Genomic DNA, 14,892 nt, shown 5'->3' with positions numbered 1-14,892 from the left:
GGGAGAAACGAGAGAATTGCATGGTGAAAGTTTGGTATTGCATCAATCGGAACATGACATGAGATAAAAGTTATGCAAAGTTTGGCACAATGTGCTTTGTCACGGGCTGAGAGGTGCGACCACAACAAGGGTTGGTCACAGCGCAACCGACAGGCACACAACAATGTGAATGCGAGCCCAACCTACTAGGCTCCAGCATATGTGCAGCGACAATGTGGGGGTGTCAAGCCTTTGTTTTACCAGCCCAGCAGGGGATAACGGGTCAAGGCATGCAACAGCCAAAGTTCTAGCAAATTCTAAAACGTTCCAGCAAGTGGAGCCAAGGAAGTCCAAGCTGTGTGATATCTGCTTGTGCATGAATTCTTATCCTTATTACCTTTCAACAGCTAACCAAGGATGACTGAAAAGGATAAGAATTGTGCCTCCAACTGCTTATCGGAGGATTCTACTTTGTTCATCTCTTCACCATTTTAATATTAACAAATCAACTGCTTTATTGCTTGAGATACAAGATTGATAATAATTTTGTTTGCCTACTGTTACAACCGTTTTCACATTGAATAATCAGCATAAGCAAACCTAAAAAGAAGCAGGAAACTATTTGAGAATCAGTGATCACAGATGAAATATGCTTTAATTTAATTCTACTTTCAGAAACTACAACTTCAGAAACATACCTGTAAAATTTCGTTTAGTTTCTCATTTGTTCTATCAACCAATTCATTTTAGCCAAAGCAATACCATAATCATTTCACTCCAACTGAAGCCATCAGATCTTCATACTCCGGATCATTCTCCTGTTTTCTGGTCATTGTTGGATTAGCTCCCTGCTGTTGAGGTGGAATAGAGCTAGAAGTGGGTGAAAATGGATCATATATCTGTGGTCCTTGACGACTTGGTGCCAGCTTATCAGATGTGAAGGGGCGACTGTTTCCAAACTGCTGAATTAGACCTCTGTGGTTTTCATGTCGGTTTGCTGGTGCTGGATAATTATGCTGAAGCTGCAAAGAATTTCCTGGCCTAGGAAGGAAAGGACCAGCTAGATTGGGCACTTGTGGACCCACACCAAAGTTCCTCGGTATCATTTGAGAAACTAGAGTTGTAGGAGCAACATGACTTACATTTGCAAATGCTGCATTTGGGTTTGCAAACATAGGAGCTTGAGGTTGACCTACCTGGTCGCCAACCTGTGGCCGAGGAAAACCTTGCATGACAGTTTGAGCAGTGGCAATAGGACCAGTCAGTCGAAAAGATGGAGCCTGAGGGCTTGGCAGTAGCCCCATTGGTCTATGGGGTGGAGTATTCATCACCGCAGGCTGACTGCTTGGCCTGGGTACTGTTAAAGGGGCTAGATTTTGTTGCCGGTGAGGTTGAAAAGTAAAATCACCAGAACCTGGGAGTTGAGGTCTTGAAGGTGTTCCAGTGGGTGGATTGACAGGAGAAAAGTTAGGTGGTATTATGGATGGACCTGATGAAGCTGCCATTGGCACAAATGGTGAAGATTGCATAGGAGCAGAAGCAGGAAATGCTGGAGAAGGTCCCACTCGTGGCGGAGGACCAGAAGGAAAAACAGGTCCTACATGACGATTTAGGGCTGTGCTGGATGGCCCAGATGGAAAAGGAGAAACCATACTGCCCACTGACATATTTGGAAGAGCATTGGATGCAACACCTGGTTGTGAAACTCCAGGACGAGGACCCTGGGGAGGAACCATTACTGGAGCCAATTGTCCCATGTTGCTTGAACCTAAAGATGCTCCTGGCCATCCAGAAGGGTTCCCTGGAGGGGTCAATGGCCGGTCAGGTAGTGGTCTAGGTGGAATACTTGACACAGCTTGGGGCAATGAAGGGATTAAAGGTCCTCCTTGCAGTTGAGCTGAGGAAGTTTGTGGAGATGGCATTGCAAAATTACCTGATGAACCAGTATGACCCAAAGAATGGATCTGTGGCATATATGGATGAGGAACTTGCATAGGTGGCAGTGAATTTTGAGGGACAATTTGTGAGTTTGGAAAAGTTGAAGTGAATCCAGCTGGTCGAGGCCCAAATGGTGAAACCGTGTTCACAGGATTGGTGGGAACAGGTGCTGAAGAATTCAGAGGATGTATCGGAGTCTGAGGTGGACCTGAAGTAAACCACGGGTTTTGGTATTGAAACTGAACTTGAACAGGAGTTTGCATGGGTCCAACCACTGGCGCTACTCCCTGATTTACAGCAGCACCATGGATCAAAAATGGGTTAGCTTCATCCTGGCCTTGACTAAGAGTATTTGAATTTTCCCCCGAAACCAAAGTAGATGTGGAAATAGCAGCTAAATTTTCCTACACAGAGGAAATAATAATATTCATTAAAAGATGACTGTAGAACAATCACAGCAGCAACATAACCAAGACATGGGAGCGAGCTATGAAATCTAAGTAAACGACCATAGGTAAATAGCTTTCTTCGCCAAAGGAATGCACTTACTGATACTGAATTGACTAGCAATTCAATAAGGTCTGCCGCTGCATCAACTTTCTCATATGTGTCAGCTGAGATATTAATGTACAACTCTTCAAATGTACTCTGTACATTCTCATCAGATGGAGATATTTCAACCTGGAATAAACAAGGTCAAGAACAAAGAAAGACAAGACAGTTCCATGTTTCAAGCTCAATTTTGTTTAGACACAATAAATTTATATATCACTACGAGAATTAGGAAATAAAATGATCAAGAGTCAAGAGTGTATTTCGCTAGTGATATCCTCTTAACAGATGAGTAAATTACCTTCTCTCCTGTATCTGGTTTGGTGCCACAAACTTGTATTATTGTTTCGGTTTCCTAATTTGAAAAGAAAAATAAACGATTCAGGGGAAAAAACTAACACTGAAATTCCTAATCTGACCATATCAGCAGTATCTTTGATCTGCTAACTCACCAGTACAAGGGCACATAGTAGTACAAGCAAAACTATTTACCTTTTCCAACCGCTTCTGAGTATCACTTGCAGGTCCAAATATTAGACCAAGAAAATTGTATCCTCGGTAGTCTTTTACCTGATTTGGCATAAATTAAGAGTTCCATCAAAAACCATTGCTCTATCACTTTTTAATATTCACCCCACACACACTACATTATTACACAACTCTTATAATCTTGCTGCTAGTATACGTAATTATACATTATCAGGTTCTGTATGATAAAACAAAACAAGGATGAAAAATTTCAGGCGAACCTTCCAAACAAAGCAACCATGCATAATAAACAAAAACATTACATATATGTACATTATGAATAACTAATGTCTGATAAGAACATAAAAACCTATTTAGATTCTAGTCCTTCAACTAAAACAGGATCCCAGGTTTGGTGTGCTAAAAGAAGGTTTATTCTAACATCTTGTTTATGGCATATGACTCTCATTCTTTCCACGAGCGTATAGTTTTAGTTAAATGGTAAATAGACAAACTAGAACACAAATTTTCTTCTTTTTAGTTTTTTTTCTTTTCCATAAAACTCAGCTCAACTTAATAAAACTATACCTTAACCACATGCTAAAGACAGAATAATTGCTTTTTCAGATGTATTCCACTTCATACTCAGGAAATTTTCAGTTAGCAAACGTGCATTTCATTCTTTCAACAGTGAAATTAATATAAAAAAATGATTTTGTCAAGCACAGAATGAAGGTCAATATACACATTGGACTTACAGGGATGGGAACTATTGCCTCTTTCAGCAAAGGTTTATAATCTGGTGGGGTCTTGTAGCTTGGGTTCAATTTCAGTATCTCACCTGGAAAATAAAGCAAAAGATAATGAACTCATACAGAAAAGGGAAAACAAAAGTTTGATTTGAGAAAAGTTGTTAAGCATACCAATAACTTCCCGCTTCTCAATCTCCAAAAGTTTTAACTTCTACATTGACAAATATTATTGCAAGTTCAGAAAACCAGATAATATGTAAAATGAAAACAATGAACACAATAAAGTGGAATGCAATATCAGCTATAATCGTACCTCACTATCAATTTGAGGATTCAAAGACCTCTGATCATCATGCTGATCAGCTAATTGTGAATCTTGATTGTCCTTAACTTCTGGAATTCCCAATCTCATCTGCTGCGCAATTTGATCAACCCGAGTCTGCTCAAGGCAGTAATATCACTTAGAGGCACCTGGAACGGGAAGCCTCCATGTGAGCCATTCACATGGAAGACACTGACATTTTAGCACCCAATGGGAAAGGGGAAATCTTTAATTGCCACCAGCTGAGCAATATACAAATTCCTCCCACAGACTGGGGCTCTTAATGCCTCCAACCCACCACATTTTCACTATACTTAACTCTAATGGAAAAGAAAATCCTATAAAATTGACATTTCACAGACCAAAATTTAAAATAAAAGTGTTGCATAAGAACAAAAATACATAATTTTGATTTAAATTAAACACCAATAATTGAAGGAAGTCAAAGAGTATCAATCCCGATAAAAAACAACTTCAGTCTCAGGATGCTTTTAAAAGTTCTGAAGATAAAAGTGAAATCTAACAGCATTCCTCAAAACACAAAACAAGCCCCTTTCTATATGTTACAAGTTGACAAGAACATCAAAAATATTGACAAAAACATTTTTGAATCTCAACTACCACCATAATTGCTACCAAACTTTATTATCCCATGTTCAAAACCACAAATATATGAAAAGATACGTATAGAATCTTGGGTCGTGCTTGACACTACTTTGCATTCTAATCTAACCTTTCAGTTCAAGGGTACATTTCCAAGAAGCACTTCCAGGTACTTCACCAAATTTTTTAAAAGAAAAAACTACAAGCACTAACATTTCAACATTATAGGATCAATGAAAATAGTAACTTTTATGACTAAAACAACGGCGAACTTTACCAGCCAGGCAATTCAAAGCAGATCACCTCTTGGTAAAATATCCCTAGAAAATCGCATCTCCAATACTAACTTCATCTTCACAAATACAACTTCATCCTTACTGACATCATGAGCAACCAAATATTCACTACTTCCGGTCATGTTACCGGGACTAACTCCAGGTAAATTGCGTATTATTTTCCTATAACATTACCCGCCTAGTAACATGCCTATTCCTACAAAATCATATCCCATTACTACTTTTATTTCTAAAAATTATGCAACCATCATTACCAAAATCATGAGTTCAGAAAAACAAAAAATTTCAGTAGCAATACCGCGATTCACATCCCGGTAACGTAACATTCTTCCAAAAAACCAATTTTGTCCAAACCATTTTCAATAAAAGCCTTAAAATACCTGATAAGCCAACAATCTTCCCCTTCTAACGCCCGTATCCTCCGTTAGATCGGGTCCCCATTTGGTCTTCCTCGGAGCCTTGTTTACACTTTTTTCTTCAGTGACCGCACTATCGACATCATTGCTTCCCGGTTTTTTTGCACCCTTAAGGACCGGAACCAGCGAACCGGACAACTTGTTCTTCGGAATCACGAAGCCGGCCTTCGACGCCGCGGCGAACTTCGAAACCTTCACCGGAGCGGAGGATTGGGCTGTTGCAGTAGAAGACATGGTGAGAGTGGATGAGCGAAGCAGAAATGCTAGGGCTTTTGAATTGAAAGAGTCGGTGATGAACTGAAACTGTGCCGTTTCACCTCGTGGAGAAAGCTTAGCGTTTTTGTTGAAAAAGAGCGAACCAAATCGAATGAAGGAAAATTATAAAATGTGGTGTAGATTGGGCCACAACTATTGGGCCTTTGTAATTTCCTTATATATATTTAAAAATTAGGGGGAAATTAAATTAATTATCCAAAGCTAAAAAGAAAAGTCCAATTTTATCCATACAAAGTTAAAATACCCATATAATGTGAATGGACTAAAATGCCCCTTACATAAACAAAACAGAATCAGACCCTCCCAACCAAAATTTATTGCAAATTCATTATAAGAATCCACAAATTCACTGTTTACACTAAGACACTCTCTAGAGGTAAAGTCGAGATTTCTAAAGAACTTTGTTCTGACAATTTGTCTGATTTTTTTGCCAAAAAAGAGCAAAAGAGATTAGTTTGTTGTTCATTTTCACGTTTTATTTATTTTGATATTAAAATTTATACGATTTGAAGAAGATTTAGTTGGTTTTGAGGTTAGGGTTTCAGATTGTACAAATGACTAAATGGATTGATTCTTGCATGTGTTTGGATGAATTTTTTTAGGGGTTTTATGTTAAAATAGTTGTCGATTTGATTATTGTTAAAATTGGAGTTGAAAAATGCAATTTCAATTGAGAAATCTAGCCTCACGTGTTGGCAACTCACCTTGCGATCCTGTGAAGTTAGCTAACCAATTGTGAGGCTGAAGACGAGGAGGAAAATGCAACTTTTCAAATAGTGCACTTTGTGGGTACAGGGGGGAGAGTCATTTTTCAAACTTGTGGGTCTCTGGGGATCTTATGATGTGGCTTCTGAAGTTTTTTTTATATTTTTCATTAAGAGCGCAAATTGATATTTTATTCATCCTAGGTTTTTTGATATATAGTTTTCGAATTTCATGTCTTTTTTTCTAATTTTTCCCATTCTATGGTTTTTTAAAGTGTAGTTTTTGAATTTCAAGTCCATTTTTTCTAATTATTGTGGAAATTGATATATTTTAAATATTTTAGGGGTTAGAAAAAAATTTTCAATACAATTGCAATTTTTTAACAAACGCAGTTGTTTTGCATATAAAAATAACATATTAAGGTTTTTTGACATGTATATTTCAAAATTTTTGCCCCATATTACAATGTAATCCTATGTCCATGAACAAATCCATATTAACAAAGAAACAATTAAAGTTGTTTGAGATGACGTGTTTTGGCAATTTTTTGCATATCCAAGACACGAGATTTAATGGAGTGTTGGTACACTCCTTCATATTAAGACAAGTGTTAAGGGGTAATACGAGAAATCAATTATGGTTTCGGGTTAATAGGGTTGACGTAAAGTTCAACCCATTCGAGTTTGCTCTTTATAACCAACCTTCATTTCAATCAATTCACTGATATGGAGATATATCTTCCACAGGGTGTTAAACATAGGATTCGAGACACCTATTTTCGAGGAAGTTAAACAGTGAGATACAAAGATGTAGAGCAAGTATTTTCAATGAGGTCATAAGGGGATAACAATACCGATGTCGTTAAATTGGCTCTATTGTATTGTCTTCATATGGTGTTACCGAGGAACAACTAACAAAAAATGGTATCTCAAGAGTTTCTCCAATTAGTTTATCACTTTGACGAATTTAATTCTTACCCATGGGGTATACAGGTATAGGAGATGACATACCGATTTATGTGTTAGTCCATTGAAAGGATATGCATTAGTAAGCAGAAAGATATGAAAAGTTACAGTATCATGTGATATCCACTAGCTTTCCAAGTAAGTGTATCATTATAAATAATTTTTTTGATTGCAATATATATATATATATTCAGTATCTTGGTAATTGATGAAATTTAAACATTGATGTCGATATTGCAGTTTTTGGTATACGAGACACTCAACACATTGCATGATTAGGTGGATTTGGTTGATCTTGTGGCATTTTCATGCATGTTCAAATGGCAAACGAGAGAAATCCCAAGATAGAGTTATATGAGAATTATATTCACTGATGATGTTATTAATAATTCTTAATTGATGGATTAATTATTCTAGTAATTAACTTCCAAAAAAATGTTTATTAATATATTTTAATGAGCAAAATAATGTAAATTTCCTGCTTGTTCCTTCAAAAAATAAGGAGGTCACACAATGGTATGTTGACATTATTGTCTACATAAGAATGTCGAGTCTGCAATCTTCCTCCTTGTTAGAAGACATCTACTTCTTGTGATGTTGCTTCTCTGATTATGCCATTTGTCGACGTTTAGCCAACTACTCATCCTAACATTCAACCCCCTTACAACTGAGCCTATTATCTGTCTTTGACGTTTAGTCTCCTGCCACCAAGCCCATTACTCATCCTTACATTCAACACCCTATAACCGAGAACATATCACATAAGTCACCCATTTTGTTCCCTTTTGATGTTGCATTGGTTTGATAGGACAATCTTATTTTAGGTAAGATGTCTCGTATGAAAGATAGTCTAGATGACAAGATAACTCATCTAAAGGATAGGATGAGTCATCTAAAGGACACGTTGACCAGTATGCGCTCAGATATTATTGTCTATGTAAACATTTGTATTTATATGTTATTTAAATTTTATTTATCCCATTAGACTGACTCGTATATCTTGTTATAGCCTTTTCATGATGACGATGACAAGTCTTAGCTTGTAGGCCATGTTATGACATCTCCTTCCTCAGCCAAGATTAGTATGGGAATCCATTCTCCAACGCAAATTGAGTCATTGCATCTTTCAATTGTTTTTTATTAATAAGGCCAAAAAACAATTTCCCACTCAAGTTTTAGTCTAATCTCAAAAGCACACTTACAACAAATGAAAAACTCAAACACCCACTCATGGGTTAATCGTTATAAAAATTTTTAGTTTGAGATAGGGTTAAAATCGTCATTTAACCTAAATCCTAAAAAATTAAAAATTTATATCATTTTCTCCCCTTAGTTTATAAAACTAACAATTTCCCCTATGATTAAACTTTGAAATATTGATTTTTTCCCATTTATAGGTTTCATCTTCGATGGCTTAAGAAATCTGATTATCGATAAAAAATAAGTGACAATCTTCTCCAAAGAAAGATGACCCTTCATTGTCCAAATTTGGATGATGATACATCATCCAAATCAAGAAGAAGCAATGAAGGACGATGTTTCATTATGTCATCTAAACATGATGACAAAGGACAACGAAGTGTCATCCTTTGTTGTTGTGTCTAGATGACATGACGAAGTGTCATCCTTCATCGTTGCATCTTCTAGAAGATAGTGTTTTGTCGTCCTTCGTGGTGGTGGGTAGTTGTCTTTCATGGTTGGATGTCGAAGATGGGTGGAAAGCGTCAATTGTCGGCTAGAATAATAATGGCCAGAGAAGAAAAACAAACTCTAAGAGTGAAACCTAAACTTTTCAAACTTTGAAATTAGGGTCACTACAAAAAATACTGGTTTTAGCGAGAGAAACAATAACGATGGGATAATATGTTGTCATTATAAGTACTTTTTTCATAATTTTAGCGATCAATTATTTATACTCATTAAAATCAAAGAAATTTATGACTTTAACGATAAGAAAATAGTTGTTAAAAGTATATTTTTTGTCATTAAAAAGTTTTAATGACGAAAAAAATCTCATCATCAACTATGATTATAGTTTCTGTCGTTAAAAGTATCAACGACGGGAATAGAAAATTTGTTCCCCTTGTTAAAGCCCTTTTTTTGTAGTGGGTGAAGTATTAGTTTTTAAAGTCTAAGGGAGAAAATGATATAAATTTCAAGGTTTTAGGGTTTAGAGATAAAATGACGATTTTATACCTAGCTCTAATTAAAAATTTTGACGACAATTAGCTCATATGTGGATGTTTGAGTTTTTCATCTACTGTGAATATAGTTTTGAGATTGGATTAAAACTTGGGTGGGAAATAGTCCTTTGGCCTATTAATAAATATGTCACCAATTTTTATAGAATTCCCTTCTCCTATCAATCTTGGACTACTTGATATTGATGTTGATGTTGAAGATTGCTGAGGAAAATTTGATAGCCACTTAAATATATCAATGGAGACATTATTGACAAATGATCCAACATAATTGCCATCACCTTGAAGAGGATTTGCAAGTTGAAGACTACTTTTATCATAATTAACAAATGATATCTCCTCAAAGTCCGACTCATCAAGAGAAATATCAACTACCTCATTCTTATCAAAATCACTCCAATCTGGAATCATTTATTTGTCTTTACAAACTCACTCTTCAACAATATAAAATACATCATTACGAAAATTTTTAAAGTCTTCCCCAGCAGATTATTGTTTTAGAAATTCTATATGATTTACCTAGTTTAAGAGATTTAGAGTTTCGTGGTAGAATATCTACTTGAAATTATAATATAATATATTATGATTAATTTGATACAAATTTTATTATTAATCTACCCCCAAAGTGCACAATGTTACATTACCCCTACATCATTAAATATCAATATCAATTTACCTTATTTCATGCATAACACTTAACTTGGGCAACTATCAATTCATCCCTCAAATTCAAAAAAAATTTCCATGTACTCCATATATATTGGCCAATTTCATTTAATCCCACATTATAACTTATCCCTCCACCGTGCATGGTATAATATCCAATAACACCCTCATACATTGTTTAATAGTGAAATATCCCTTATATTTTTCTATCATTCATTTTATGGCACAATTTTATGTAAGCATTTAAAACACATGAACTTGAATTAATGGATAAATTAAGTTTTGGGTTCAAATTTTTATAAATACGTCGATTTCACAAACTGATTTTCTTCAAATTGAACTCATAAACACAAACTTTTTTCTTGTCGATTGAATCCACAACATCAGTTATTAAGCAAAGCTAAAAATCTGAACGGTGTGAAAAAGATATGAAGGGTGAGGGTTTATGTAGAAGGCATGAAGGGTATTTTTGGTATTTTCTAAAAATAGTTGGATATTTTCACTTAAATAGTTTGACTTTTGGGTATTTTCACTTTAGCCCTTCAAAATTGGGAATTTTTGCTTTGGGTATATCATTTTTAAGTAATTAATTTAATATCCGAAAATTAAGATTAAAATAATCTTTTTAGCGATATATTATTCGCATACCTATGATAAGACTTTCAAAATGACTCTTTTTCATGGTGATAATATGAAAATAATTTCTAGGGTATGTATGATTCAAAAAATATTTTATTATAAAAAATAAAAGATTGGCATGAAATATAAATTACTTGAACCATTATTAAGTGTAAATTATTACTAAATTTGATAAAATTTTATATTGTAATAATAATTATTATGTTTGATTTGTAATAATAAAATAATATTAACACAATATTTTACTTAAATGTCTTGAAATATTATTGGGTATAATTTAATATTTTATTTGGTTAAACTAACATTTTTTAATTTTAAATATTCCTTTTATGTATTTTCTAAAATATTGTTCATCAAAATAATATATTAGAGTTTTTCCATGTTCTCAAATTATGAAATTAATTAATTAATTTCTTTTTAAAGTTATTATCTTATTGTCAATATAATTTTTATAAAATATTCTTGATGTTATTGTTTTAATTGAAAATAAGTGTATTTTTATCCTGAAAATGGTAATAAGCAAGGATAAAATTTATAACAAAATTAACATTATTTTAGTAACATTTTAATTCCTATGGTAAAAGTCATAATTAGATTATCGAAATCTTTTATAATCTAATAAACCAAACAAGTAAATAATAGTAATAAAAGGTAGATTATTGAGATAATTAAAGTTTATCTCGAACCAAATATTCTCTAATAGTTATATCTTTGTAGTTAAAATTACCTTTAAATATAAATTAATTTTTTGACTCTTTTTGATCCGTTATAAAATTTTCACACCCCATGCATACTAGTTCTCATCGACATTATCAATCATCTTCTGTCATAGATTTTGATGATTCAAAATGTCTTTTACACATAAAATAAGAAAAATGTTAATACATTGTTGATATTCATTTTTCATTTTTTATTGCCTACATTGTAAAGATTTATATATGTTTGCATTGATGATAGACATGTCATGAATATGCGTTTAAAGGTTTTCATTTTTAGGGTTTATTGGGAATTTAAATTGAGTTGTGTAATGCCCTTAGGTACATTCCAAACGCATTTATGTCTTTTGGCCCTACTTTGAGATATTTCCAAGTTTAAATATACATGTCCAAATGTATGTGGATATATATAGATAGATATATATATCAAACAAAAACAAAAACAAAAACAAAAAGAAAAGAAAGACTACAAAAAAGACAAAAGCTAAATCAAATATGTATGTAAATATATAAAGGGATAAAAGACAAAAGTTAGGCATTTTCATCTCTTCTCCCGTCCTTTCCAAAAGCTCAGCCTTCTCCATGCTTTTTTCTTTGTTTTTTGAAGAAAAATAAAGGATTTGAAGGAGTTTTGGAAGACAAGTAAGGAAAAAAAAAAAGCACTTTGGAAGTCTTGGTAACTAAAAAATCTTTTTCTTTTCCCTTTACTTATGTTTATATATATTAAATGCATGTTATATGAATATTTTAATATGTTTTGGTGTTGATTTAAGGTGGTTTTGGTGATAAGAGAAGGAAGACAAAGAGAAGGGAGACAAAGAGAAGGGAGCCAACCTAGCAAAGATTGACTTAAAACAAAGTAAATGAAATCATTATTGTTATGTTTCATGTTTTATGCTTTTGGTTCTTTGGCTCTATGTTATAAATGATGATTTTGAGGTTGAGAAATGTTGTTTTGTCATTTTGGGTATCTATGTATGTTAGTTTGTTTATGGCAAAGAGTTAAATAATATTTATAGTTTTGCCACTAAATTCATCCTACATTTTGGTTGTCTTATCTAATGAATCATGAGTGTTATTATAGTTTGTTAAAAAACTCTTTGAATCCTTTTTTCAATGATATATAGTTTGTATAAATTAGAGACCGTTTGAACTATTAAATTGCATGAACAAAAAAATTGTCTTATCAAATAAATAGTGAATATATTTTTTTGCTGTTGATTTCATCCTACATTTTGACTGTCTTATCTGATGAATCATAAGTGCTATTATAGCTTGTTGAAAAGCTCTTTGAATTCTCTTTTCAATGATATATAGCTTGCATAAATTAGAGATCGTTTGGACTATTAAATTGCATGAACAAAAAGACTATCTTACCAATAAATAGTAAATACAGTTGTTTGCCACTGATTTCATCCCTATGTTTTGACTGCCTTATTTGATGAATCATGAGTGTTGTTATAGCTTGTTGGAAAGCTCATTGAATCTTTTTTTAATGATATATAGTTTGTATGAATTAGAAACCGTTTGAACTATTAGATTGTATGAACAAAAAGAATGTTTTACCAAGTGAACAGTCCAATGAACAGTAATTTACAGTTATGGAAAGAAAGAAAGAAAGAAAAGGAGGAGAAAAAGAAAAGGAAAGGAAAGAAAGGAAAAAAAAAAGAAAAGAAAGAAAAACAAGAAAAGAAATTTGAGGCTTAGGATTCAAGCGTCATCTCAAGAGTATGATCTGGTGGGTTATGGATAGTTTTAGATGGAAGCAAGATTAGTAAGATATAACGCACGTATGCATGCTATGAACTATGAGAGGGCACTTTACACTACACTGCTTATAGTAGGACACGTCCATAGTAGGACACATTTGTAGTAAGACAAAGACCCACAGTAAGATCTGCTCGTAGTAGAGTATGTTTATAATAGAGTATAATTAAGATTTAGAAATGGTATAGTGAGAGAAAGGAAAAGAGCTCGAGCTTAAAAAAGTGTCAAATCTCTGTAGTCAGCTTCCAGAAAGTATCAAATAGACACCAAACTGGACAAAGTGTGACCAAATAGTAAATAATAAACTAGTTATCCCCTCAATTCCTTGTGAAGGTTATAGCGTAAGATTGAGTCCCAAGAGTGAGTTAGAATAGGAAAGAAGATAGTTTACTTAATTTTTTCCCCTTACTAAGTGTTCTTATCTCTCACTTCTTTTCTTTCATGATTACAAGTATAGATGATCGTGGTAGCCACAAGACAGGGTCAACTTAGCGAAGATAGATCTGGCTAGAGTAAGTTATCTCTAGTTTATATTACATGCATACAGTCGTATGTTATTATTGACTTTTGACCTTCTTGAGATGGTTGTATAGTCGTATATGATTACTTCATGTTTTCATATTCTTTTCGATGAGTTTTTATATATGATATATACATCTTTTGTTTGCTTCTGAATTTTCAGTTTTCTTAGAATAATCTTAGAATGCTTTTAGTGATGAGTCATTTTAAAATTTGTTTTAAAATAATTGCTCCAAGTATTAATTTGTAACATTTTTTGTTTGGAAGACAACACTTCTGGAGAGGGATGTTACAAGCTGATTGTTTTATAATTGAGGTATATGGACGTTATTTTGATTTATGAGAGTTTGATTCAAGTAATAGGGAAATTGGACAAGCAAATTTTTCATCTTCACAATTTTTTCTAGTATGTGTAATTCATAACTAGTAAGCACATCGGGCATATGGGAAATAAATGAAAATGGGTATTAAATTAAAATTTTCATATCCCTTATCCAAGGGTTAGGAGTTTTTGTGCAAAATTTTAAATTTTCCGTTGCCATGATGTGTTTAATTGCATGAATAATCCTATAGCCCACTAGGCTAATATCATAACTTAAATACTATTTTTATGTTCCAACAATTCTAAGAATATTACATATTAGGATATTTATTTATAATAAATAAAGATTTATTATCCTTTAGTTAAAATGATTTCCATAATGAACTAATTGTTTATATATGCTTGACTTTAAATAATAATGTTCTAAACTTAATATAAAGAAAGTCAAACATGACAAGTTGAATCTTACATACCTGTGGCACTACAAGCTTCACAATGCACAACTGACCCATATTTCAAAGCTCTAAAAGGATAAAGTTATGGAATCATTTAACCTTTAGTCCTTTGATGAATGCGAGTCATGTCTTTTAGGTAAAATGATCAAGTCACCTTTTGTTAGACGTAGTAAGAGAGCAAACGAATTGTTAAGCATCATCTATAGTGATGTATGTGGACCTCCAATAATGTAGGACAGAGGTAGCTATTCATACTTTAGTAGATATAATTATGTGTTTTTTATGAGACATAAGTCTAAATCCTTTGAGAAATTCAAAGAACATAGGAATGCAGT

At 33.4% G+C, this 14,892-nt stretch overlaps 1 protein-coding gene across 4 annotated transcripts; it reads right to left on the bottom strand.

The window, feature by feature from the left end:
• Nucleotides 1-468: 468 nt before the first annotated feature.
• LOC123225817 (proline-rich protein 36) lies at nucleotides 469-5,678 on the bottom strand. Of its 4 annotated transcripts, XR_006504203.1 has the most exons (9): nucleotides 5,291-5,678; nucleotides 4,003-4,128; nucleotides 3,861-3,900; nucleotides 3,696-3,778; nucleotides 2,962-3,039; nucleotides 2,771-2,824; nucleotides 2,467-2,598; nucleotides 678-2,321; nucleotides 469-579 (listed from the first exon to the last, which is right to left on the bottom strand). XR_006504203.1 is itself a non-coding variant. In XM_044650090.1 (8 exons), exons 1-8 carry the CDS (start codon nucleotides 5,558-5,560, stop codon nucleotides 747-749), a joined length of 2,358 nt encoding a protein of 785 aa, XP_044506025.1. In that variant the 5' UTR covers nucleotides 5,561-5,678; the 3' UTR covers nucleotides 469-746. The 4 variants fall into 4 exon arrangements, 3 of the variants coding, with proteins under 3 accessions (XP_044506025.1, XP_044506027.1, XP_044506026.1); XM_044650090.1 differs by having other exon boundaries at nucleotides 469-2,321; XM_044650092.1 differs by having other exon boundaries at nucleotides 469-2,321; nucleotides 4,003-4,174; nucleotides 5,291-5,428.
• Between the last annotated feature and the right edge of the window lie 9,214 nt (nucleotides 5,679-14,892).

This window comes from Mangifera indica, chromosome 9 (assembly GCF_011075055.1).
Source record: "Mangifera indica cultivar Alphonso chromosome 9, CATAS_Mindica_2.1, whole genome shotgun sequence".
Lineage (NCBI taxonomy): Eukaryota > Viridiplantae > Streptophyta > Magnoliopsida > Sapindales > Anacardiaceae > Mangifera > Mangifera indica.
The sequence above is the reverse complement of the archived record's forward strand: the minus strand, read 5'-3'. Positions and strand labels throughout refer to the sequence as shown.